The sequence below is a fragment of the Callorhinchus milii genome, unplaced genomic scaffold (genome assembly GCF_018977255.1).
Source record: "Callorhinchus milii isolate IMCB2004 unplaced genomic scaffold, IMCB_Cmil_1.0 Scaffold11, whole genome shotgun sequence".
Classification (NCBI taxonomy): Eukaryota; Metazoa; Chordata; class Chondrichthyes; order Chimaeriformes; family Callorhinchidae; genus Callorhinchus; species Callorhinchus milii.
Genome location: NW_024704752.1, coordinates 18,376,513 through 18,402,725, shown reverse-complemented (window position 1 = coordinate 18,402,725; position 26,213 = coordinate 18,376,513). Strand labels below are relative to the sequence as shown.

Here is a 26,213-nt window from a genome sequence, read left to right as displayed (position 1 = left end):
ATGGCTGCATTCAGAAAAGCCCTGGATTGTTTCCTGACCAAACTGAAGAGCCCAGCTGCACCCATCGAGTCTGGGTCTGAACGGAGCCACCGGGATAACAGCAGTGAACTGGAGACTCGCATCAAGACCTTCAACAACGTCTTTGAAGTGAAGAACGCAAGGTGAGGGCGACACTGAGCACAGGCAGAGAAGCGAAAAATAATGTAAACCCCCCCCCCAAAAAAATGTATGATGTAGGATATTAAAAGATATCAAGAGATATCGAGAGATATTGCAAGATATAAAATATAAAGAAAGATAAATATTAAAAACAGATAGAAAATATAAAAAGATTTTAAACACAATGATATATCAAAAAATATATAAAAAATAAAAATAGGATCTAATGTATAAGAAAATGCTATAAATATGAAAATGATTTATAACATGTAATATTTACATGAATAACCATTATATCTAGAGGTTCATACTGCAATTCATCTAAGATGAGGAGTTTTCTTTTAAAGTACAGTGTAGTGGAATTTGGAAACTTTGGTGTTTTGTACTTAATGTATGTTGTGACTGTGATTCCTCCCTTTTTTTTCTTGCTGTTCAATGGCACCACATTGCCTTTGCTTTTAAGTATGGCTTGAGCAGGTGCCCTCAACTTTGTGAATGTTTAAATCCTTGAAGAAGTTTATAAGTGATTCCAAAGATCGGTATCTTTAACAGCAAATGGCCTGCTTTATACAATAATTGGTTCGGAATATGTCATCTGGAATCTTTGACACTCAGCAATTGTTTACACTACAGTTGACCCCAAACCCTTGGTCAAGAATTGGGAATACAGTAGTTGGATCAGGAATGTGATCAAATGCAGATAAAACTCAACATTTAGTTATGTTTTCCTCAGCCCATCTATTCTGCAATAATAATTGTTGCATTTAATGTCTTAACCACTTCATAGGATTTTTAATGTCATGTGCAGTGACTGTATTTGTAGGTAAAAGTTTATACAAATCAATTTACGTACATGAAAAAAACTCCATAAGTTGCTTATTTTACATGGTTTTTATTGCTAAATATATTGAATAACTTTTAATTGATTTGCATTTTGTGTAACATTTGTGAAATAGTCGAAACATTGGCGCAGCTTGTAATGCATTCTGAGTTCCCAGATATTTGGTAATGTGTGGTTAGAACAGTGAATGTCCTTTACTGGTAGCTAACTATATATGCAAAGAAAAACATACAGCTACGTTATATAACATAAATAAATGGTTCATTAGGTGATGGAATGAGAGATTTCCATTAAGAAATAATAATAAATTGGTAACTTCAATCCACGACTGTTTGGGGGACTCGTGCGCAATTGGCTGCCGCGTTTGCCCTCAAAATATACAGTTCACTTTACAGTATATTCCGTAAGGCGCTGTATCAAATGCAAGGATTATTATACTATTATTTATTAATTCATAGGAGTTCAAAGGCAGTGAAACAATCAGATTTTGATCGGTCGTTTGTTGGCAGCCCATGCAGAGAAAAACCGTGTGAACCTCAATATGAGTGTCCAGATTGGTTTGTTTCATAACTTTCTCATAAGCTTAATAATATGAATGGACATTCCTTCTGCAAACCTTCTTGAGATCCTGCATGAAACGTCTCATTTGTATTGGATTCTTGAACATTGCTAAACTTCAAAGATATGTACAAACTTTTTCAGAAGGCTTTGGAAAGTTTATCAACAATCTCCAGGCTTTTAGTACTAAATATCTGAATAAACAAACAGAAAGAGCATTTGAGTGTTGAACGTGGCCCTAGTCTGGGGAACGTGAAGTGACGTATGCAAAACAAAATAAACTTTGTAACTCTTGCTGTCTTGTTTCCAGTATTGAAAACAAATTGGAATATTATTTTATGGAGTATCCCAGATAGAAAGAATCCCTTTGTTGTGTTCCTTCCAAAACTCAATGTAAAACTCTTCCCGATGTTCCCCTAATATTTCCTCCCCAATGTTCAACTATCAATCTTGCTAATTTTTCTCTTTGTATCCCATTCCCAGTGAATTCTACCATGGAATTGTCACATAATTCTAGGTGTTTTGATGGAAGATGTCTGTAGTTATGGGTGTCATGCAGCACTCCCTGTTATAATTCTATGCTCATAGCCTTAATCTATTTACAAGCTGAATGAGATCAAATTTTCTTCCAGCAGCATATTGCATATATTCTCCCCCTCTAAACCTAAAGCTGTCACTCTGTTGATGATGACCATGAAAGCTGATCCACGTTGGATAAAGGGCGAAAATGTGAAACATACAATCACAGCTCAGTCGATAATGATTTATCTCCTGATTAACTCTGCTTTTGCCTAAACAGCGCAATAGCCTCAGGCTAAATTGGAAACGTTTAAGGGATGTTTGTTTTGGCAGAAGTATGCATCAAGGAAAGGAAGGCTATTTTGGCAAAAAAATGCACTATTTCCCCCTTCCAATCCCACCCATCTGCTTACAATTCCAGCCATGCACGCCTAACAAACCCCAGAGTTGCTCCTCGGTTCTCAAGTGCATCATTCATTCGAGCAGTTGCTTAACAAGAATTTGCAAATTGCAAAATAAATTACTGTGGCATTGCTTTGGTCCCGGCACAATCATTAATGGTGTCAAACAGCTGGGACTGGTTTGCTCTCCAATTAGAAGTAATTACATCTTGGGTCCATCATTGGTGAAATCCCCTGACCACCTGAATGCATTTAACAAAGCAATCTTTGGTATGTCTAACAATCCATTTGCTTTTGCATCGAAACGTTCCCTCATTTGTATCTTGAAATAACAGCAAAGAACACAATTTGGCTTCATGGCAGGGATAACTGTCGAGATGAAAATTATTGAGCATTGACTCGAGGCCCTGGTTTAATAACAGAGGTACTGAAATCTTTGCTGCTGTGCGCAATTGGCTGCCACGTTTCGCCCACAAATATACAGTTAATTCACTTTACAGTATATTCTGTGAAGCGCTTTGAGACGTCTCGAGGGTGTGAAAAGCGCTATATCAAACGCAAGGACTATTATAACTTCGACAGTTGAAATCCAGTTATTCTAAGAAGCAAAATCAATGTCAGGTGTGCAAAAGTGAAAGCCTTTGCTCCAAGTGAAGCTGCTGGTTGTCTGCTGCCACAGGTTGCTGCGGTTCTGGAAACCTGATCAGGGAAAACATTTTCTGTCCTAGCATTAATGTCGTCAAGTTGGCTTCATACTTAATTAGTATGAAGTTAATTAAGTTAAGATAACTTCAATTTTACTATGTGGAAATGGAGTGGTTCTCTTGATGCCCGAAATGCAGTCCAAAGCTATTAAACCCCCTGAAATCTTCTGATAAAATGTGTTGCCCGGCCTGAGTTACCTGGCGTGTCTGGTGAGCTGTGCAACTTTCTCGGATAATGTAAACATCAAATCATGATAAATTTATAGCCTTTCCATTGGAATACTTGTATAGGGGTCTGTCAAACAAAAATGTGTTTACTCCCTCCCCCACTCCATTGTTTTTCTCATCTGTATCGATGATCCAGGTTCAAAGATTGCGGTCTGTTTGTCAATAACACCACACCAATTCCCTAGACAGTATATGGGTTTTCCCTGGACCTTTCAAAGTTTTTTTTTGCTATTTTACATAAAGCCACACGCTGCTCTGTACAATAAGTAGCTCTTTCTCGGGGCAGTGACTACTGGATTTCTATAGGAATCTGTGCTGGGTTATCTTCTGTTCCTTCTATTCATAAATAATGTTAAAACATAATAGCTGAAGGCTTGGAAAAGATCGGAGGACTTCATTAAGTTGTATGCCCAGGCATTGCTTGTTATGGAAGCTGATAAATAGAATGCTTGAGATGTAAATAGAAATGAGGAGAAATAAATATGAACGTTTTTAAGGAGTCAGTTTGGAAAGTACCAGAGCGAGTCTAATGATATGAAATGCAGCAATATCACAATGAACGTTATCTAAAGTTTATGGAGAAATAAAACCATGTTTGATGTGCCATACGCGAGTCCAAAACAAGGATGATGTATTTGTTAAAAATATTGCCCTCAACTTGTCACCTTGCAGGTGTGATCAAGAAGCAATTGATAACGCTGTCTTAGTCAATGTGAAACCATACATCTCTTAGACTTGTATATTTGTGGTGCTATCTGTACTGATGTGACAGATCAATTATGCCACCAAATAAAACAAAACCTTTTTAGATGCACATGTAACATGGTTAAATATTCTATTTCAATTTGATTTGAAAGATCTGTATCTTTAGGAGACTGGGTGTCCTCTGCGTGGCACAGCACTTGCTGTGGGGGGGAGGTTGGAAGAGACTTCAGGTATTGCAGTGATTGACTATTTGGCTCAACACATATTGAAATAATCTGAAACTGTCATTAACAAAGTTGAGCAAATTCATTGGACTGTAAATCAAGAATAATTACTCTATTTCTGATCAAGCTTTGTTGAGGCCACCTTTGGGACACAGCACTGTATTACGTTCGGGTTTGAATGACTTGCCTTTGAAAGGATATTGTTGGTTTAGGGAAAAGGAGGAAGATTAAACCAGGATTTAAGTTCGGTTCTGTATGCTATGAAGAGTGGATAACATAAATTGTTTTCATTGGCAACAAGGAGATTGAAATGGAACAAGAAGCAGATTTTTTTTGAACGCTTAAAGGAATGGATGATATTCAGGCATGCAATTCAGTTTTAGCTCTGAGCACAGAACTATAAGGCACAAGTATAAAATCACCAAGACTCAAGTAACAATTGAGATGAGAAGAAATGTATCTTTTCCCCTAAACTAAGGAAACAATACATGATTAGAGTCTCGTAAAGCAGTGGAAGCTGTGTTAGTTAATGCTTTAAGGAAATTGCTGAAATAATCCTAAACTACCATTAACAAAGATGATCAAATGCTTTGGACTGTAAATCAAGAATAATTATTCTAACTCTGATTAATCATTGGTGAGGCATTAAGTCGGTTAGTAGCTTAAGCTTTGAGACACTGCTGTGTATGAAGGGGGCTACATAATAATAATAATTCTTACATTTGATATAGTGCTTTTCAAGTCTTCGAGAGGTCTCAAAGCGCTTCACAGAATATACTGTATATTTGTGGGCCAAACGCGGCAGCCGATTGCACACAGCAGCGTCCTACAAACAGCCGTGGATTGTAATGCGTACTTACTGATGGCATAGTTTCAAAAACATTTCAGGTTTAGTTCATGTTCACAATTTTAAAAAACATCAACACCGGGCACTTAATTCCATAGTGACTTCACTTATATTCGTAAAATACAATTTATAAATAAATTAAATAAATCAATTCCGCTTTTATAACTGTGAATTGTTACCGTTGTTAAGGTGGTCTAGCTAGAAATGTTGCTGATGGTCAGAGCGCTGAAATACGGATGGAGTTAGTCGAATGCTGAGTGATCTGTTGGACTCCTGGACATGCTAAGAACAGATTATGCAGGAAGTGAAATCTTGCAGACGTTTCCTCCGAAGATGAATTGGGGTTGGGTAGAATCCTGATCTAACAAAGTTGCCTGTGGACGGAATCTGCTCGAAGGGCCACCTGATCTCGTCTTGTTTGGTACTCTTTTTGTGAAAGGTGAAATCCCATGCCACTTTCCCATCCAGAATTACTTCCAATTTTTTCTGCCGCTGTCAGCACTTGTGGTGCGTAATGCCATATTTCTGTTTTAAACATTGAAACAAACGTTCAACTGATGGATTACAATAGAAACGATTTCACTTTGCAGGACGGAAAGTCCTTTATTCAAAGCTGCAAGGCAAAATGATGTTGAAACTTTGAAGAGTTTAATAGAGGACAATAATGTCGACCCACATGAAAGAGGTAAGTAAAACCTAGCAGTAGGTAGCCAATGTTGTATGAAACACTGCATGCTTAAAATAACTGGATAATCTTTTATACTTAAGCAAATTGTCAAATCCATCAATGCACCAACATTAATGACATGTTTACTGTATTGGCAGCTCAGTCAGTGCTGCTTAATGTAGGCCTCGTGCCTCATTCAAATAGACATTTGTGCAGGTAACAAGTTTCTGTCTGTGAAACATTCATTCCCTACTCACCATTTCGCACGAGCTGTGCCTAGAGACTCAGCTCTTATCTCTGCTGTGTTTCAAACTTCCTATAAAGGGAGGTTTGAGACAAAATGATGGAACTGCAGCAGTATTAAGGACAGGATGGAAACGTGTATGTGTGTGATTGGCACCATTTCAGACTTCCTGTAATAATCTGTGTACACATAGAGGTTACACAGGCAAGCTGGTAAACTAGAAAGACTTGTCTTTGTATGAGGGAGAGAGAATAGAAAAAGAAACCTAGTGTATCACTGGTAACTGGGTTCTTGTGTGTTTAAACACAGCATTATAGGCACGGTATTTGCCTTTTTTTTGATGATGACAAGAAAGGGTGACACAAAAACTTTACATTACTCACAAGTACTGTCAAGTGGAGTCACTATTATTTGTAAACGACCATAACATAAAAGCAACTACTTATGTCGGTGAAGTGAATGGGAGAAAATCTCTCTACTGTCAAATATTTGCCATTGGAGCATTATTATCTGATGCCCCATCTTAACAGCTCATCTGACTGTATTGGTGTGAAGGTCTATTACTATATAACATGAACCTCAAAGTCGGAAGTACTGCTTGAATAAGCCAGGCTCCAATTAAGGTCATCATCAGAATATCCAATTTCAAAGCAGAAATGATGCTTATTAATTAAAGGGCTCACCAATGTTATCCTCATTAGTGGATTTCTATAGTAGTTAATGAATTGTAAACATTTTCCTTTTTCCATACTTTGTGCATTTTCTCGCTCTGTTTCGCTACCAAAGGAAACATACAAGAAAAACAGCCAGGGACACCGTTCCTCCAGGGAATTGTGCAGTTATTGTCTGGGGCCACAAGGCAACATAGTCAATGAGTGAGGACCATTTCTCTTATGGGAACTCATTCAGAACATGTAAAATGTGCTCAAGGGTTTTACCTTAATGCAGCCAGATGCCTTCAGGATTATTAGAAACCTTTTAAATGATTGAACCGGCATTATCTGCTCCTTGGAATTCATTGGAAGATATTGACCAATGTGGCTAAGTTTGAGAGCCAGAGATAACTCTGAAATGATATCGGCCAGATCAGATGATATCCATATTGTATCCAGTATCCAGTGACAGGAATGAAGCAATGATAGCAATCAATGCATATACTACTTTTACTAATAATGATTTAAAATAATTGTGTTATTAAGGCAAAATCAACGGATACCATTGTTGACCAGTTAGGGGCACAAGCCTTCTTCAGAGCCATTACACTCCTCTCATGTGCACTGTTTCTTGATTAGTACGACATGATTGTCAATTGCCCCATTTCATTTTGTTAGTCTCACCCTGCATTCAATCAACCTTCACACGCACCGGTTATTAGCACTGACAAAGAAAAGAGAAATAAATGGTTTTCGAAGCAACTTTCATTTCAACAAACACTTATTTTTGTTGAGAGATGAAAACAGCCTGTTGACCAAATTCTAACTGCTGAATACATTGGCAATGTTATATAACCAGGTTCACAATCACTATGTAGTGTAGAACCTTTCCTTCAGAGACTGAATGAGTTAGGACGTCTATGGTTGTGTGTGGTCTTTGGAAGGCAACGAGTTGAAGGACCAATTGGCCTTCCCTCGACTGATGCTTTCTTAAACTCCGATGGATTTGCGGAGTACTCCAGGGCTTTCTCTGGAGATTAAACCTGATCTTTACAAATCTGTACCCCAAGGCATGTTCATTAATGTTTTCAATTTGCTTTATTATCATGCAGGTGCTGTTGGTGAAACGGCTTTGCACGTGGCATCACTGTATAACAATAAGGGCGCTGCAATTGCAATACTCAATGCTTTCCCATTCTTAGTAGATGAACCGATTGACTGCGAGATGTATAGAGGTAAGACACTGTAACTTTTTGCCCCCAAAAATATATCAAATGTGCAGTGCGCATCGTGCAGGAGGCAGTTTTAAAATCAGTTACGTTTGTTTTATTTCATTTTTAAATAGTTTTATTTAGTTACAACTCGATTTGTCCAGAGAGCAACAATCATTCAGAATGAGGCACAGGGAAAGATGCCACAGGGAACATTAACATATCAAGCATTCCCAGGTCAAATGCAGCACAGTTAACTACTCTATCCTGACTTGAGAGTTAAATTAAACCCAGTATTCTGTGAACCAAAACTGGAAAGTTGGTGGCACAACAAGCAACTTTGGACATAACTATTTACACAAAATTGGAGGTGGTGGGGTGGGATATCACTTGGACACTAACATTCCACAATGTGATAATTGCCATCAGTGCATTGAATTCTCCCTATTTTCACCCCATATCTTCAGATTCAAATCTATGCAAACTCAAGCAAACCCAACGGTACTTGAATCACTTTGGGGGGTCAATGAATTGGGATTTTAAATAAATCCTGGATTGAGTGAGTGAGTGTGTAAGTGAGTGAGGTGACGAGATCTCGCTGCACACCAAGCTACTTGTCAATGAGCACCAGTCTGGAATATTACCGGAATGACTAACTGATCTGTCTTTAGGTGAAACTGCGCTGCACATTGCGGTGGTGAATCAGAATGTGGAACTCATTACGGAGCTGCTGGGAGTAAACGCAGATATAAAATGTTCGCGTGCTGTAGGGACTTTTTTCACACCAGGAAGAGAATGTCGGTGTTACTATGGTACGGTAAGAGTTTTCCACAGTATTTCCAGTAGAACGGATCTTCTGATCTGACTTTGTTGTTTTGAGTTACTCGTAACACTATACTTATCCAATGGCCTTTGTGGCACTGGTTTGATAGTACTCCCCAGGCAAGGCTGGTCTTTGTGTATGTGGGTAGGGATGGGGGGGGGTGGGAAGAGGAGTTCAGATTGAAGATTGCACAGGGAATCTTCACGGATCTGCACTTGTGTGTTGCTTTCTGACGGCCACTTGAGAGTATAGCTGACACCAGCTTGGAATCGGACCAACTTCAGTCACAAAAGAATTTTTTTGTGTGGTCTGACACATGCGGAAACCCATCACCAGGCTTAAGAGCATCCAAACCAAGCTGAGATTTCCAAGCAGTCCACCTACACCTGGAAATCCCAGAGATAGATTGTTAGAATGGAATGCTCTCTCTCTCTCTCTCTCTCTCTCTCTCTCCTTGGAAGGATACATCCCGCTTACCTAATTTCGGAGCGTATTAGGCACAGGTTGGCAAGAGCCAAGGCTTGGGGGACCCCAGAGTATGCGTTGGGGTAACTGCTGGAGTCTAACCAGCTCAAACCACATAGCAAGACATTTGTGGTTCTGCAAGGCAAGACAATGGAGAGAAAATAAGAGTGCTCGCAATAAAAACAACTATCATTGTTATTGTGACTACTTTGAGCTACAGCAAGGTTAAAGTTAAATGACTGTAAGGCAGTCATGCCTTAACACGTTCTTCTTGGCATCTCCCAAAATCTAATGTTTTCCAAATTAAGTGTGAACCACAGTCATTGCTCACATTGATTTTTCTCGAGCGCAAATTATCTCTGCAGTTCTTTATTTCTACAGAGTTATGGCTCTGTCACAGATTGAATTTTGAAAGTGTTTATGTCAAATAAAATAACATTGGTATGAAGTCTCCGAGACTGATAATCTGAGTAAAGTTCTGACTTTAAGGTTGTGGAGGAGAATGGCTCAGGGGGCTGTTTCTATTTAGATTCCTTCACTTAAGAATTCAAAAATAACTTCATGTAAAGTCTGGATTTACTTTGTTTTAGCATTTCAGAGTGGGCAGAATTGAGCAAGTTGTTGAAATTTGTCTTAACTTCAGAGTCGGTTTATTATGATTCTTACATTTATATAAAAAAAAGCTTCAAAATGAATACTGAATTGTAGAATTTGCCACATTGTGAACTTTTTTTTCTAATGTCAATCTACTACCAGATATAATTTCTCCACCTATTATGCTACTGTTCCGTAAAGCTTGTGGTTATAATAATAATAATAATCCTTGCAGTTGATATAACGTCTTATCACGTCTCACAGAACAGAATCGAGCCGCACAGACTCGATGGGCCGAACGGTCTCCTTCTGTGCCGTAACATTCTGTGAATCTATGAATCTATACTGTACAGTGAATTGATTGTATATTTTGTGGATGAAAGGGTAAAGTGGGATTATTTGATGGGATGCTTCAGTCTCGGGGGCAGAATATTTTCACCTCTCTCCCAAACCAGATTATGTTTGGATAGAAAAGGGGCAATGTATTTATAGTTGAAACAAAAGCAGTTTTGTTTAGCCACATAGAAAACAGGTTATTTGCTTGATTCACACGGTAGGCTATACGTGCCTCACTGCTCACAGTTCAGTATGAAACGATCTTTAACTTGGGGCTAAGATACACTATGAGATAATATCTGCAGTTTTCTATCAGTATTTACAGTGATCGCTTTACTGTTTTTCAAATGCGTGTTGTATTTCCTGATTATTTTTATTTGCTTGTAGACTGACAGAAATTCTATACATTTTCCCCCCTCTGGTCTATGTCACTGAATAACAACATACAAGTGTACTGTAGTATTGAAAAAATACGCGTGTCACCGTACTAACGGCAAATGGCCTATTTTTGTGGATCTGTTTGCAATAAGGATTTCTCACTAATAAATAGGACATTCTTTGTTTGAACTCATCCACCTTCCCCCCCCACCCCATGCACTCACAACCAGATTTGGAATGGCGAGCATTTGTAGTACAAACAAAAGTGGTTTATTTGAACACACAGAGAACAGATTATTCACTTGGTTCCAGCACAGGTCAGATGGTGCTGCCTGATGCTCACGGTTCCTGTGAATAGACCGTCTCCTCTGGCTCCACTTTGGAACACATGGTTTAAAATATCACCAGACCCACACTTTTCACAGTTTCATCAATTCACTGACATATAATACAGCTCAGAGCAGCAGTGTCTCATTCACACATACTTTGGCATTGCTATATATGCTTAGAATTCGCAGTCTTAACTCAAAGCGGAGGAATCAACTCTCCTTTCATTACATCTGGGCCCAGTGGTTCCATTTCACATGATCAGCAGCACAATTTCCTGAATCCAACATTTCTCTATTGGCTAAAGTTAGTGAATATACAGTAGAGACATAACTGGGCTTTGATTGTCCGGAGATCACGCAAACAAACTTCAGCGCTACATCTGAAATTCCTGTCTCTCAAACCTGCTGTCAAGATTGTTGGTGGAATGACAAACCAAGTAAGCTGGTTAACATCTTGTTTAAAGGCTATTAAGGAGGAAGTGAAAAGACTGCAGCTGAAAATACTCCACAAAATATGATGAAGGCATTTAATGTCAGGTCAGAGCTCGAGTTAGTGAGCACGAAGGCAGGGAAAGCTATGAACTGTTCAAAGGGGAATAATATATACATAGGAGCAGGTGACTGAGAGCACGGATTGTTATTGTCTACATTTTCCGCATCATAAAGGACATTAAAAGATGTCTTAATTCCAGATATGTACATCTGAAGTGTATTCCATGATTTTGTTTTTTTACTGTACTTCAGAAAATATTAAAAGTCAGACTTATAGCAGGAATGCTGTTGGTTAAAAGATTGTCTTTTAGTGATGTTCCTGCTAGATTTTACTACTATAAATGGTCACACAGAGATGAATTTTTTTTAAGATTATAATCTCTGTAATGTAATATAATCTAAATTTGTGTATCACAGTTTGCATACCACTGTATGTAATAATAATGATAATACTCGCATTTCATATAATGCCTTATCACATCTTTGAGACGTCTCAAAGCGCTTCACAGGATATACTGTAAAGTGAATTGACTGTATATTTTGTGGGCAAAAATGTGTACATTTAGTTGGATCAGTTTTCAGTTTCTGATTCATGGTGCAAGAATGTACAAGCAGAATTATTTAGGAATAAATAAATAAGCTTTTCTGTCATTTCATGGTGTGGTCATTGTAGTATTTTGTTGAATCACTGATGTTAAGTTATAGGTTACTTTGAACTTCGGAGACATATTATTGCAGCCAAACACACAGCCAATCTGTACCGGGGGCACTCACACACGACAGGGAGGCAAATGACAAATGTTTTTGGTGAATTTTTAGATGGGAAAGGAATGTTAGCCAGGACTTCAGAAGAATTACTTTTCTTCTTGAAAATGGTGCCATGGCATCTTTAGCAACCGACTGAACGATCAGAACAGAACTCGTTTGATATCTGTGCAGAAGAATGGCACCTGCAACAATGTACAGTACTATACTGAAGTGCCCTCATATGAGTTCTATTCTTGTGCGGAGATGAAGTCCACCATATTCTAACCTGGACGCTGTCACCTGAACCAAACTAAACTGACCCACTTATTGTTATGGTTTTAAGACCTCACTGGAAAATGATTGTGAAAAGAGATTACGTCTATTGTTGTTGTTTGCTTCGTTTTCGCCTAAAGATTCCATGCTCAGCGTTTTATCATCATAGTCGATTTGGTTTGTTCAGCGATTTTAAAATATGCGATTGTGATGTTAACTTCATTGTTGGCTCTGATCTTAAACGCTTTTATAATAACATGTTGCACAACTTGCAATTTTTTTGGGGGTTTATTTCGCTTTAAATTGGCGCGTCCAGTTATTTTGTTCTAGCTTTTCTCCTGACTTGCCTTTGCCTCTCTCTGCTTCTGCTGGGGTTCACTTCCCCGGGCACTGGTTATTCTGTGGTTCGCTACCTAACGCCATAGTTAGTTCATATGTGAGTGCTTGCAGGCCCCTTGACTACAGAGGAGTCCAACCTCATGCCATCCCAGTTGCCACACAAGCTTTCAGTAAGTGCTGGCCCCGATTTAACCAGCAAACTCAGACAGACGGTCGGTCATTCAATCCAGTGAGCTTCTGGTCCATAAACTGTAGATCCAGAATGCCACAAATTGCCTTTGACAATGTGACTTTGGAAATGTCATTTTTTTTTAACAATAAGCGTTTCAGATTTGTGAATTGTACCAATTTGTATTTGTTATTAGTTTAGATTTACTTTGAAGAATCTTCTCGATGAAATGTCTGCCAAGCCTTAATATGTGTCAAGAGTTCAGAAAAGATCTTCTGTATATATATTTGCTGGACAGGTTGCTTGTACCAAGTTTAGCAGAACTCCAGCGGGAGCTAAAGTAGTGTAAATTTACGTGCAATTTTATCCTTCGCATTAAAATGTTAATTTCCCTTCTGCCATAGACACTATATAATGCTTTGGAAACAGAATATGTTTCTACCCCACACCTCCTGCCCACCCCCCAAAAAAAACCTCATAAACCTGTTCTATCTTTTTACCCTGATCTTTATATACTGGGAACTAATGCTCTTTTTTTCTGCATCAGGAGAATATGTTTTATCCTTTGCGGCCTGCGTAGGAAACAAACAGATAGTTAAGATGCTGGTGGCACATGGAGCACCTTTGAATGCACAAGACACTCTAGGTAATATTCTGTCCTTTGGGTTAAATTCTTGGTTGATATCGTTTAGAATGAATGGATGCTGGTGCTACATTGGAATAAAACACTTGGATGAAGTTGCAAGATTTCCTTTAGACCCACACTTATTAGAAACATAGAAGCAGGAGTAGGCCATTCAGCCCCTCGAGCCTGTTCTATCATTCAATAAGATCATGGCTGATCTGTACCTCAAGTCCATTGAACGATTAGTATATTGAAAGGCTTGTCAAAAGGACGTGAGGCGAAGATACATATAGAATCACGGATGCCAGGGTATGAGATGCAAGGCTGTTTCCTTTTTGAGGGTACCAAATAGTGCCATCAATTGGAAATAAGTGAATCGATTTGTAAAACAAAAGTAGACAGGATTGTCCCAATGCCATTCTGATTTGTGAGTCAGTTGTTTGAGCGCTTGAAACCAAATAGGTCAGTTTTGTAAAAAAAAATGGAGTCTTATGAAGTATGAAAGTATGTTGTAATGGTGCTGAACTTATTTTCACATCTCCACATTGAATCTACAGAGTTAGAGCATACAATATCCACAAGGTATTAGATGATCTTGACTGATTCATCGGTGCTGCAGTCACCAAATTTGATAAGAAATAGCCAAACATTACTGCATTATTGTAGCCTCAGTTTGGGTTCATACTTAGAAATGTTCCTTTAGCTAGAGTATCATCGGTGGTCGGTTGTGGGTTACCTCATTGACCTTCAGTCAGATTGATATGGCAATAACATCCAATCTATTTACTGTTTTATGCTATCACAGGGTGTAGCTCAGTGACAGATGATTTGCTATGCATTGCATTTACTTACCGCCAAGCGAGGATCCATTTAAAACTCACTAGATATGCAGCCACCCCTTCCCCCACAAATCCCACCACCGCCATTGGCCTTGGAGGTGCAGAAGGTGAAGGGTCATTGTCTTGGAGGCAACTTATTTGCCCCCGAGTCTTGGCAATCTCCTGTGTCAGAGTGAGAAATGTAAAATACCAGTGACTGAAGCCAGACTCGTTCCATTATCCTTGTTTGGCTGCTTTGTCTCTACCTCTGCCATCCCCTACTGTTCCGGTCATTCCTGCTATTCAGCAAACACCAGCCTGCTTCATGTCCCCCTGCCCACATCACCCCACCGTTCATAGGCAAGCGGTCAGCCAACTTCCCCCGCTCTCTGGTATTCCATCATGGAATCCCTCCACAAAGCCCCCTCCCTCCCTCCCTGCCTCCCCGCCTTCAATATCCATCTCAAGACCTATCTTTTCATCCGTGCTTTTAGTCACTTCTCCTCCTGCTCCCAGTCAGCTGGGTGAAGCACTTTGAGATATCCTCCCGAAGTGAAAGGTGATACATAGATGTAAATTGTTGTTGCTCTCAATAAATCTCAATAAATATTTAAATGCATTGTCTTTCCTGTATTGTAGGGAACACAGTTCTCCACATGCTTGTTCTGCACACTGACAAGAGTATGGCTTGCAAGATGTACAACTTTATTTCGTCGCTTATTTCCAAAGAGAATATGGAGCACTTGGAGAACATCACCAACAGCCATGGACTCAACCCTATGAAGTTATCCGCGTACGAAGCAGATGTGGAGGTTAGGTTTTCTTTCGCCTTGCAAATTCTTATGTTCTTATGTACTTGATGCTGTGATGGGAGGATGGGAGGGTGGCTATTCTGGAATGATGAGATCAAATGGGGGACCATATTTTGTAAACCAAATCTGGGCACACATGTGTAAAAAAATCGAACTCGCCACAATTCCTGATGCTGCCAATACTGGAAAAGTTTGTTGAATTAATGGCTGTGATTCTCTGATCTATTTTAGAATTTTTCATGCTCAGTTTGTTGCTGAAGTTAAGGCAGGGCAAATTTGGCCAGGGACATAATAATAATCCTTGCATTTGCTATAGCGCCTTATCAAGTCTTTGAGACGTCTCAAGGCGCTTCACATAATATACTGCAAAGTGAATTGACTGTGTATATATATTTTTTTAGCCCCAATGCCTCATCCCTGGACTGTCCCTGGAAATCGGGGATATCTAGTCAACCTACAAAGGGCCTTCCTCATCTATCTTGTGGTCACGAACAACTAATCTTTTTATTAGCAGCATTGGGTCAGGTGAAAAGAGGTCCCGTTCCATTACTTTTCCTCTTCCTGTGCCTCCATTATAGATGTTCAGTCATTTCATGATGAAGAGGAGGCAGGTTTATTGGGCTTTCGGGCCTGTAAGTTCCAGCTTGTACGACCTTACTGGAATTGACACCTGGGGTGATACATTCTCTGTCCTTGATATCATATGCAGTAGCAAGAAGAAAGAGGTTAGTCACATGAAGCACAAACTTTATTTATAGCCGAGATGATAATATAAGTGTTACGTTCTATTCGTGTTCCCGCTGCGGAGAAAGGAAATCTCAATTTCCCTCTCTATGTATTTAACTGTAGAATACTTGTGGTATTGAATATAACAAGAATTTTGTTGTGTGTGTGTTTATATTTTGTGGTGTATTGACTGTCCTCTGACCCAAGCTCTCGTGCGGTGAAATACTAACAGTAACTTTATTTGTTCTTCCCAAAGGCCCGGAAGCTGCTAAACATTACTCCAGTGAGGGAGGTGCTCCACCACAAATGGACTAACCATGGCTTCAAGTTTTTTATGCTGTGGACTACGCTTTACATTTTGTATCTCATCATGTTTACCCTTTGCTGTGTGTCCCGTCCTCTTACACCAGCTGGTGCCGGTGGGGACAACATCACCATCATGGTTGTGAAGCCTCTCAACGTAAGGACAGATCCCTTATTATCCCTTATACCCAAGGCACTTAATAGCCTTTGTTTCGTGTAAATCCGTGTAAATCCATCAACGCAGCTAAGAAGAAATGTGACGCATACGTAAAGGATGAGGGCGCAATGAAAACAATCCTTGCATTTGGTACAGGGCCTTTCACATCAGGAGGATATGCCAAAGCACTTCAAAGAGAAGATGGGTAATGGGTGGGGTACAAACACTGGCATGAACTAGCTGGGCTGACGCTGTGATCTTCTGTACAATTCTATTCTCAATGAATCCACACATTAGAAGTAGCATTGAAATCAGCGGTATTATAACACAACCTTCTAAATATTCCCGGCACTCCTATTCATCCGACTTTCTGTTTTACATGTTATTTTATCTTAATTTTCAGTAATTTTTTAAAAAAAATCTTGCTTGCCCTTTATAATGATAATAATTCTTGCATTTGATTTAGCGCCTTATCACGTCTTCGAGACTTCTCAAAGCGCTTCGCAGAATATGCCATAAAGTGCAGTGACTGTATATTTTGTTGGCAAAATGCCTTCCATTTTGGAAATGCTTCCTTCTGCACTATTTGAAGTGGATTTTGACTGTTGAACGCAAAGCACTGAAACAGCATCAATATTCTGCACATGAGCTGGAAACAGCTACATGTTCCTCGTCTTCCATCATCATTGTGGCTTCTGTTATTCTAGGAAGCTTATCGATCAGCCGAGGATTTTGCTCGATTGACGGGAGAAATTTTCTCAGTTCTGGGAGCTGTTCTGATCTTGTTCACCGAGGTATGTAATATTTTAATGCCGCCAATGCTCAGGGTTCCTTTGACAAACATCACTACTTGATCATGAGGGACTGATAATGTTTTCCACTTCTTCTTTCTGGTGTAACTTTTTTTTCTGAAAAATTGTTACAAAAAAATTAATGAAATAATTACTGTAAAATGGTCGGAATTGGTAAACAAAGGGACCACAATCTATGTGTTTCCCCCCTTTTTTTTTTGGCGATTGAGTGGACTCTCTGAGGTATGGAGGACAGCAAAGACTTACTGGAGTTTTTCCATGGAGCTACTAGTAAGACTTAGGGTGCGCAATTCTTAAGGTTTGAAGTTGAAGGTGCAGGAACAAGCCTTCTTATCAGTGAAGGATCAGGGGTGCAGATTTTTGCAGAGCTAGTTTCACGCTGAAGATGTTGAAGATGAGATCAGCATCTCCTTGTGGTGTCTATTTCCTATCTACAGACACTTTGCCACCAGGAAATTAGGAAAAGCAGACCAAAGTCTGACTACAAGCACATATTCAGGTCAGCACATACTGTTGCTTGCTGGTGAAATATTTGGTTTGAATTGAAGTTTACAACTTAGTAAAGAGCATCTCACTTAACATCCTTTGGCTTTTGTAATCTACAAGATGACAAATCCAATGTTCTGGCTTCCAGCAACACCACATCTTATGTAACCAGAGAAGTCAATGTCTGACCATCTGGTTGGAGTTGTGTTCCTCAGAAGCCGATGTCTCAGATGTGCCATGACATCCCATTTTAACCCAAGCTCAGGACCTCAAGCAAGGCAATGAGGACGCTTTGTAAAGGAACACCTTCGGGGGGGCCTTCCTAATCCAAACCCCTATTGTCCCATGATTAGGACATTCACCAGGAGTGGCCGGCTGATTGATGGTGGCAGCTCTGAGAATGCATTTGAGCGCAGTACAAGAGCACAGAGCTCTGCTCTACAACTTGGGAGAAATTTTGGAAAGATCTTTCCAATTCACCCCCTTCATCTCTCGCTCCCTTTTTCTCTCTCTCCCTTTGGACCATTTGGCAGCTTGTAACCCTGCTGTAGCTGTCATACATCACTATCTGGACTTCAAACTTAACCATAGCAATCATTATTGCTGTTCTGTGGTAAGCAAACAGGTGACACAATTCAATCTGTGAATGCAGTTTTTGCACCCAGTGTAGACTGAATGCCTTGCTGCTGATTGTGAGCTGATCAAGTTCACTTGGCAGAGGCAATTGACAGGAAATAAATTCATCCTGTTTATGTTTGGTCTAAAGAAGCCGACAGTCCTACAAAAGAGAGCAATTTCAAAACTTTTATTTTAGAGAGTAACATATTCACGTTGTGAACCAGTGATGGATGGTGACCTTGTTCGAGAAGTAATTTAGAAGCTGATCCTCTGGTTTACTGTTTTTCTCACTCTCCCCCATCTGTTCCACACTTAACATCTACTTGGATCTTTTAAGAACTATCTGTGCACATTCAGAAAGCTCTAACTGTGGTATTTTTATAGACTTTAAAGCTTCTGTACAAACACACAAGGAGGTGAATATCAAAGTCTCTATCCACTTCTTTGTACACCCACTGTACAGCTGAATCATTTCATCGTCTTGTCTTCTCAGATACCCCGATTAGTCAACGAAGGGCCCGTTAAATATTTTGGAAACACAGTGACCGGAGGTCCTTTTCACATCACAATGTAAGTCATGTTCAATCTTAATCTAACAGTTTCATCCCTCTCTAGGTTTATTTACTTTCTGGTGTTGGATAACTACCAAAATCACAAACTGTAGCAACATTTTTAATATTGATGTGGGGAACAGTGTAGGGGTTTGGACATTGGCACACTCTGCATTGAAGTTGTGGTGAACATCATACAGTTAAACTGCTTTAACCGTATGATATTTAACATAGTCAAAACATTGATTTGTTAATACAACTATGACATCATTGTTTGAAGACTGGTATTGCCTTATTCAGAGAGAATGCTGCACTGAGATGACGAGTTATGGCACCTAACACCAAAATTGCAAATGAAGACTACCATAAAAATACAAGACATTATTGCAAGGGTTTGCTGTGGCAGCACATTTATTATTGTTCATTATTTGTAGTGATTGTTATTACTTATCAGTTGGAGCATAACACATTGGTCAATTCGCCAGCCATCAGAATAAGGATTCTTCCCAATAGCAACTTCAAACCCCAAAACTCTGGCGGTTTCTAGTAATGGTAACGCTACCTCTTTAATGTATAACACTAAACCTGCTGCGCACACAGCGCTAACATAAAGCTTTTCTCTTTCTCCCACAACTTAGGAAATTGTTTTCTAATTGTGATTTCCAGGATTGTATATGGCTGCCTTGTTCTAATAACCATGATCCTAAGAGTCTTGAACCACGAATGGGAAACGGTTATAATGGCGTACGCTTTGATAAGTGCTTGGTGTAATGTCATTTACTTTGCCCGTGGATTCAAGTTGCTCGGTCCTCTGTGCATCATGATACAGAAGGTTGGTAGTCTGTTTTCTTAATGCGTTACTCGGTCAAGAATGCCAAGGGTTTAGGGGGAAAAAAACACAGTACTGACAATTTAAAATAAGAAAGAGAATAGGGGAGAGAAAATGGTACTACATGAAAGGACAAGCAGAGGTAACATGATTAAAAAATGTATTTTTGTATTTACAGTAATGAAGTTATTATACTTGAGTAACAATAATAATAATTATTGATAAGTAGCTGGGGGAATGTCATTTATTTTGCCTGTGGATTCAATTATTATTATTATTAATGAGTAACAATTACTGTAAAATCAGTGTTTTTAGCATCGCAGGATATGAACTATTAGTGTACAGGACCCAATGATACTCTTACGAGTTAACAATGAAAGGAAACTGATTGTGTGAATTTGAAGAGATATGGATCATTTTTGTAGCGTGCACTGAAGGGGGAACCAGAGGGCAGAATTATAAGTTGTTTTTATTTTAAAACATAATTACAAGCTAAAGTTAATTTGGCCTTTGGATTTTGCATGTTAACAATTATCAACCTGTGCGGTGGACTGGCGATTGGAACAGCAATTTACGTTTACTAAATGTAGCGTTTAAAGGGAATTGGGCCAATTTCTTACTCGATAAATAGGAGAGTGCTATTGATTTGGAGTAAGGAAACAATGGCAAACACCGGATCAATGAGACAGCACTCAAAGGACAGAGTTGGTTGAATGGGGCTGAGTTTTCTCATTACGCATCCTTTTGACCTGCAGATTTCCCTGTAGACTTACCAACTGAACGCTTTAAAAGCTCCCAATTTTGCTTAGATTCTGGTGTTTATGATGTGGCAGAGATTTTTTTTTGGCAGTACTGATTGATGGGCATAGCCTTTATATTATTTACACATGTATTTATATATCATATATATTTTAATAAGTTACTTATCACTCTTACATTGCAACCAACCAAGTTGCAATATTTATTACAACAATGCCTCAGGAGTCAAACTCAGCAAATGGGAAAAATATCACCAATCACAGCTAGAAATGTTACCTGTGTGTAAGACTGGTAATATTTTTAAATAGCATTTGACTTGGATGTTTCCTGCAGTCATATGGTTCGTGTCTGAAAACAAAATCTCTGTTTGATATTTCCTGGTACTTTATTTTACCTTAGTTTTTGCTTTAGTCGCTTTCATCCTCGCTTCAAGAATGAATATTACAATCATAAAAAAGTATAATTTTTGCCCTTCTTCATTTGCAGCACAAAATTTGTCCAATGGTACAGAAAATGCCTGTTTTAGAGATAGAAGGTTTTTTTAAAATAAATCCTTTAGAAGCTAAACCTGTGAGTGAGGCCTCAATAGTTTGTTGCCTTCCCTCAGTAATGCTGTTTAATTATATAGCTTGTTCATTCTTTCTCACTGCAAAATACCTCATTAACTACAGCCACTGCGATCAAGAGTGAGGCTTTTCATGACGGTTTTTATGACCTCTGCACACTTTATAGCATTTGTTTCTGAAATAATTTATCTTTGAGGGATACTAAAATGCCGAATCAAACTGGGTAAGAGATAGTCATCAGCAATCTTCACGTGGTGTCCTCTCTTCACTGTTTAAACACAAAGGTAAAGGGTGTAGAAACCACTGCAAGTAAAACAGAAATCTATCTTTACAGATGTAAGGAAAAATAATCTATTGGAACATTGCCACTGCTTTGATCTCTGATTATTCAGACTTCAGCGTGTGTTAAACAGTTGGCAGTCAATATTCCTGTAGAATACGACCATTCCCAGGATAGTTCAGATGCACAAGACATTTTAGCTGGTGCCCGAATGAAACTATACAGACACTTACAGTTGATTCTCCTGTTTTTACAGTCAAATCAACACTGAGATCAGTTTTACTTGTACCAAACATTGAATATATAATAGTAATATGAGTATTTTATATAATAATTTATATTATGTATAAAAATGGAATTGATATTAATCAGTATAATCAGTATAAAATCAGTATATAAAAAAGTACTAGTTTTTGATCAGGTCCACATTTAACATCAGCACCTGGTGGGAAATCTGGTGAGAACCCACCACATAGCCAAAGCCACCCACTGGCATTCCTGAAACTAATTCAGTAATAAAGTGAATTTAAAGCAAATTCTTTTCCCTTTTCTCTCATTAGATGATCTTTGGTGACCTCATGAGGTTTTGTTACGTTCTGATAATTGTCATTATAGGATTTGGTGCAGGTACGTTTAAAACCAGTTTGTCCAGAGACGCTACATATGAATTCTTGTGACTTAAAGTCTTGAGTACTTACCTTATTGCTGATGTATTTATTTTTAAAACATCACAGGTTTCAATGTTCACTTCCAAGCCTTGAATCCACATATATATTCCTACTTCAAGGACTTTCCAATCACTATTTTCACATTGTTTCAGCTGATGATGGGACTGACTGAACTTCAGGGGACACCTCACATCATGATACCTGACATTATCATTGTCCTTTACATGGTCTACATGTGTTTTGGCTTTCTTCTTCTCCTGAACCTTTTTATTGCTTTAATGGGAGACACTCATTTCCGAGTGGTCAGTGAACGCAAGTCCTTGTGGAAAGCTCAGGTACGGCACACTTTTCCTTCTCTCGGTAAAGTATTTTAGGTTTCAGTGTTGTATTGATTCCAAATATTGTCACGCACCCTTTTTCGATTTTGTCATATCCTTGCATTTAATGTAACACCTTATCACATTGCCAATATTTTTCCCAAAGCACTTGAAGGCGATTTTAATGTAAAAGTGTAGTGACTGTGAATCAGCTGATTGACTGATATTGTGGTGGGAATAATGCGGGCCGGGACAAGTTGAAGCGGGAAATACATTTAGTACTACATTGAAAATATTACCATCCTCGTTTCAGATTGCCTCGACCACTCTGTTACTTGAGAGGAGACTCCCAGCGTGGCTGTGGGCTAGAACGGGAATCCCAGGAGATCTCCTGGGGCTCGATGCAGGGAAATGGTACTTAAGGTAACAATGATACAGCTGCGATGAGAGCTGCTTTCTCGCACGCTTTGCTTAATCTGATTTGGACTGTTCACTAACGTGTAGTCGGGAAAGTCATACAGGGTGACCAAAACGTCGTGATACCATTAAAATGTCTAATAAGTCTTCGAGAAATGATGATATATATATATATTTAGATAATAGGGTAGATATCACAACTTTTTGGACACCCTTTTGCACCAGTAGTATTAGTGTATTATTTTTAGCAGTAATACTAGTATTATTACCTATTAACTGTGAATCTTTCAAAATCTCACACACACACTTTGTCCTGCACATCCCTATTCAATTTATTTTCTTTTATGGATCTGGCCAATCTACTATCTGAGATTTGCCCTGGGCCACCAGTCCGTTAGTGTAGCAGTTTTAACGGGCCGATTTTAATGGTACAGTTGTCCTGTTGAGAGCTAACTAGCCTTACTGTAGGACATCATCTCTTCAAATTTAAGATTGTGCAAACTTGTCTTCATTTGGAAGTTGGATTTTTTTTTCGCAGCCGAGGAAACTCAGCCTCCAAATCCAGAGTATAAAGTATAAAGAATTTTCCACAATTCTGCCCGATCTTAATTATTAAGGCAAAATCTCGATTAAGGTTGGGTGGAATTTCAGCCTCTAGAGCCAAGGTTGACCTTCCGCCATTGCGTTATTGGAAACCCTGAGGTGTGGGATTGGGCCAAAGGGAAGAAATACCGATAGTCAATTTCAGAGTTGTGATAATAATAATAATAATAATAATCCTTACATTTGATATAGGGCTTTTCATGTCTTCTAGACATCTCAAAGAGTTTCACAGAATATTCTAAAAAGTGGATTGACCGTATATTTGTGGGCAAAACGCGGCAGCCAATTGCACACAGCAGCGTCCCACAAACAGTCGTGGATTGAAAATGACTAATTTATTTTTTTTAGAGGGATTATTATTAGGTGTGTGGAGTAAGGAAACTTGCCCAAGATTTCGCCCTTGATTGATACCAATCACCAGCATGTGGAGAAGTCTTAGAAATATTTTGTCTCCTTCCGTTATAACATTAAAGAGGTCTTCGGACTTTCTGTAAATCTGCTTCTTCATCCAGATTATTCCCATTTTTATTGCACAGGCTGGAAGAAAAAAGTGACTACCATAAGGCTAAGATTAAATCAGACGAGGAGGACAGGGAGGTGCATCCAAGAAAAACTAGAAACGCCTGGAAATTCATCCACTCGAACATTTCAAAAAGTCTTAAAAAGAGCACCAAAACGAGAGATACGGCAACATCGTAAATTTGGATTTACTGCAACTCTCCAGATATTGGAATCAATGACTTTTGAATGTTATGAAGGCCTGGTTTGATCCAGCTCGCTTTGTGTACTGTGCTTCCTGCAGAGTGGCAATCTAGTATGAAAAGTGTAGTACAAATCGGGGTTGGGCAAGTTCACGTATATTTAAAAAACACACTCAATCCCAATACTACCCGAGGGAAACGGTATCGCCAACATCTCAAACGTGCAGCGTTGTGCTGTGTAAAGCTGACAGATAGTTATCCTTTTCTGGCTTCACTGTTGTATGTTTTTGAGCAATCTAATGTGAAGGATCAATTTTTTTTAATGTTATTTTAAGAATCTCTATCCAAACGAGTCTTGAATAACATTCAAATGTTAACAATATACATAAGTAACTTCTATTTATTCGTGCACTTTATGGCGTGCGCACAGAACTCTGCTGCGGTGATGAATGGGAAGGATTCCTGCACCTCACCTCATCTCTGCCTTATTGTTTTGCTTCCAGAAGCATAAAGAGAAGTTTAGTGACTAATATCTGGTAAGACAGTAGATATCTCATACTCAGGTATAAACACTCACAATTTAAAACCAAGTCTTTAACATTTCAAAGTGATACTCGATTGCAACAAGTCCGTTTGAATTCGAAACTTCTTTGAAGGTGACCGAAACAACCTGCTCAAATAATAATAATAATCTTTGCATTGGACACAGCGCCTTATCAGATCGTTGAGACATCTCAAAGAGCTTCACAGGATACATTGTAAAGTGAATTGACTCTATATTTTGTGGACAAAATGCATGGGCAATTGAGATTTGATTGTAATAGCAAATTAAATGTACAATTGAAAACTATTAGCTGCTTCAACAGAAACCCAGAATCATACTTTAAAAAAAAGCTTTTACAATTATTAATATAGTACTGTATTTCCAAAGTAAGATTACAAGATCAAAGCGGGAGTGCTTTCAAATGGGATACCTGTGAAGGAAAGTGATTGGGAACTGCTTCAGAGACCTGGATCAATGTCACACACGCTACACTGGCTTAAGAAAATCTTGCTTCGAAAATAGATTGCATTGGAGGGAATTAATGTGTGACTTACTCCTCGACTCCTTAATTGATGGATCTCGTTAGAAATCGCCCCAGTTTAGAGCCCTCGCAATAATCATTGTTTGCAATGGAAGTATTTCAGAGAAAGAAATGACCTCAGAGGTTTTTTTTAAAAAAAACACAAAAGGATCCATTTTAAAAAACGAAATATGTGGATTTCCATTTTAAACATGATTTGTCCATTTTTCTTTCCTGTAACTGATCGTTTTTGTTTCTTTCGATTTGATTCTGAAATTCTGGGAACCAGAGCAACTCCAGTGACAAGGCAATGTTACCATCTGAATGATCCGTGAAATGCAATACTCGCTATTACTTAGAACAGTGAAATAAAACAAAAAAAAAGGCACAGGTTCATTCATTGAACAATGTCGCAAGAAGATAGAAAAATCTAATCTTATACAGTATTTTAGAAATGGTGTGAAATATTACTGTGTGCAAAGGGTTAATGCTGATGAGGACTTGGGGAGCAATGGCATTTTCTATCACCAAAAACTCGAATTAAGATGCTTAATTAATTAATTAAGTTCTTGCTTAGTTGAACCAATAGAAACACACACCCTTGTTCTGTACCAATAATATTTAAATGTTGTGAAAAGTTTCCACGATAGAAAGATGCGTATGTGTTGAAAGCTTCCAAGTAAAATATGAACATCAACTATTAAAAATACCGCATGGAAAGTGGTGGTCAGAGAGAAAAACTATACTAATTTATATTTAAATTGCTTCATTCTCAGTGCTAACATGTTCAGCAATCTGACGGAGCCCGTACTTTGTCATGCTCAACTGAGCGATTCGAATAGGTACTTAGGCAAACTATGAAATTACTAAATACACTGAGATTTTTTTATGCCTGCTTTTTCTGAACAGTACTCTCTCTGTAATACTCAGCAATGTGAAGCTCTTGATGTACTTTAGGGACAATAAATGCTAAATTATTAATTTCAAAATTCATGGTTAAAGCCTGGGACGATTCAAATGATTTTGTCTATCCCTGCGACTTGGCTGTTTCTTTCTTAAAAGAAAGAATATTAAATGTGTAGTTCATGAAGAAATGGCTGGTGGATCCAGTTTTGTGTAAATGTATGCGGAATGCTGTTGCTTTATGCTCCACTCCAGATCAATGCTCCACCTTGAAATGGGTAGTATTTAATTT

The 26,213-nt window shown here is 38.7% G+C and overlaps 1 protein-coding gene across 1 annotated transcript; it reads left to right on the top strand.

Moving 5' to 3' along the window:
• On the top strand, window positions 1-23,952 carry LOC103176361 (transient receptor potential cation channel subfamily V member 5-like). The gene is made up of 15 exons (XM_042339258.1): window positions 1-161; window positions 5,777-5,871; window positions 7,863-7,985; window positions 8,633-8,773; window positions 13,454-13,552; window positions 14,989-15,161; window positions 15,740-15,886; window positions 16,144-16,347; window positions 17,055-17,141; window positions 18,757-18,833; window positions 19,481-19,646; window positions 21,809-21,875; window positions 21,983-22,251; window positions 22,547-22,656; window positions 23,790-23,952. Exons 1-15 carry the CDS (start codon window positions 1-3, stop codon window positions 23,950-23,952), a joined length of 2,082 nt encoding a protein of 693 aa, XP_042195192.1.
• Window positions 23,953-26,213: the final 2,261 nt, after the last annotated feature.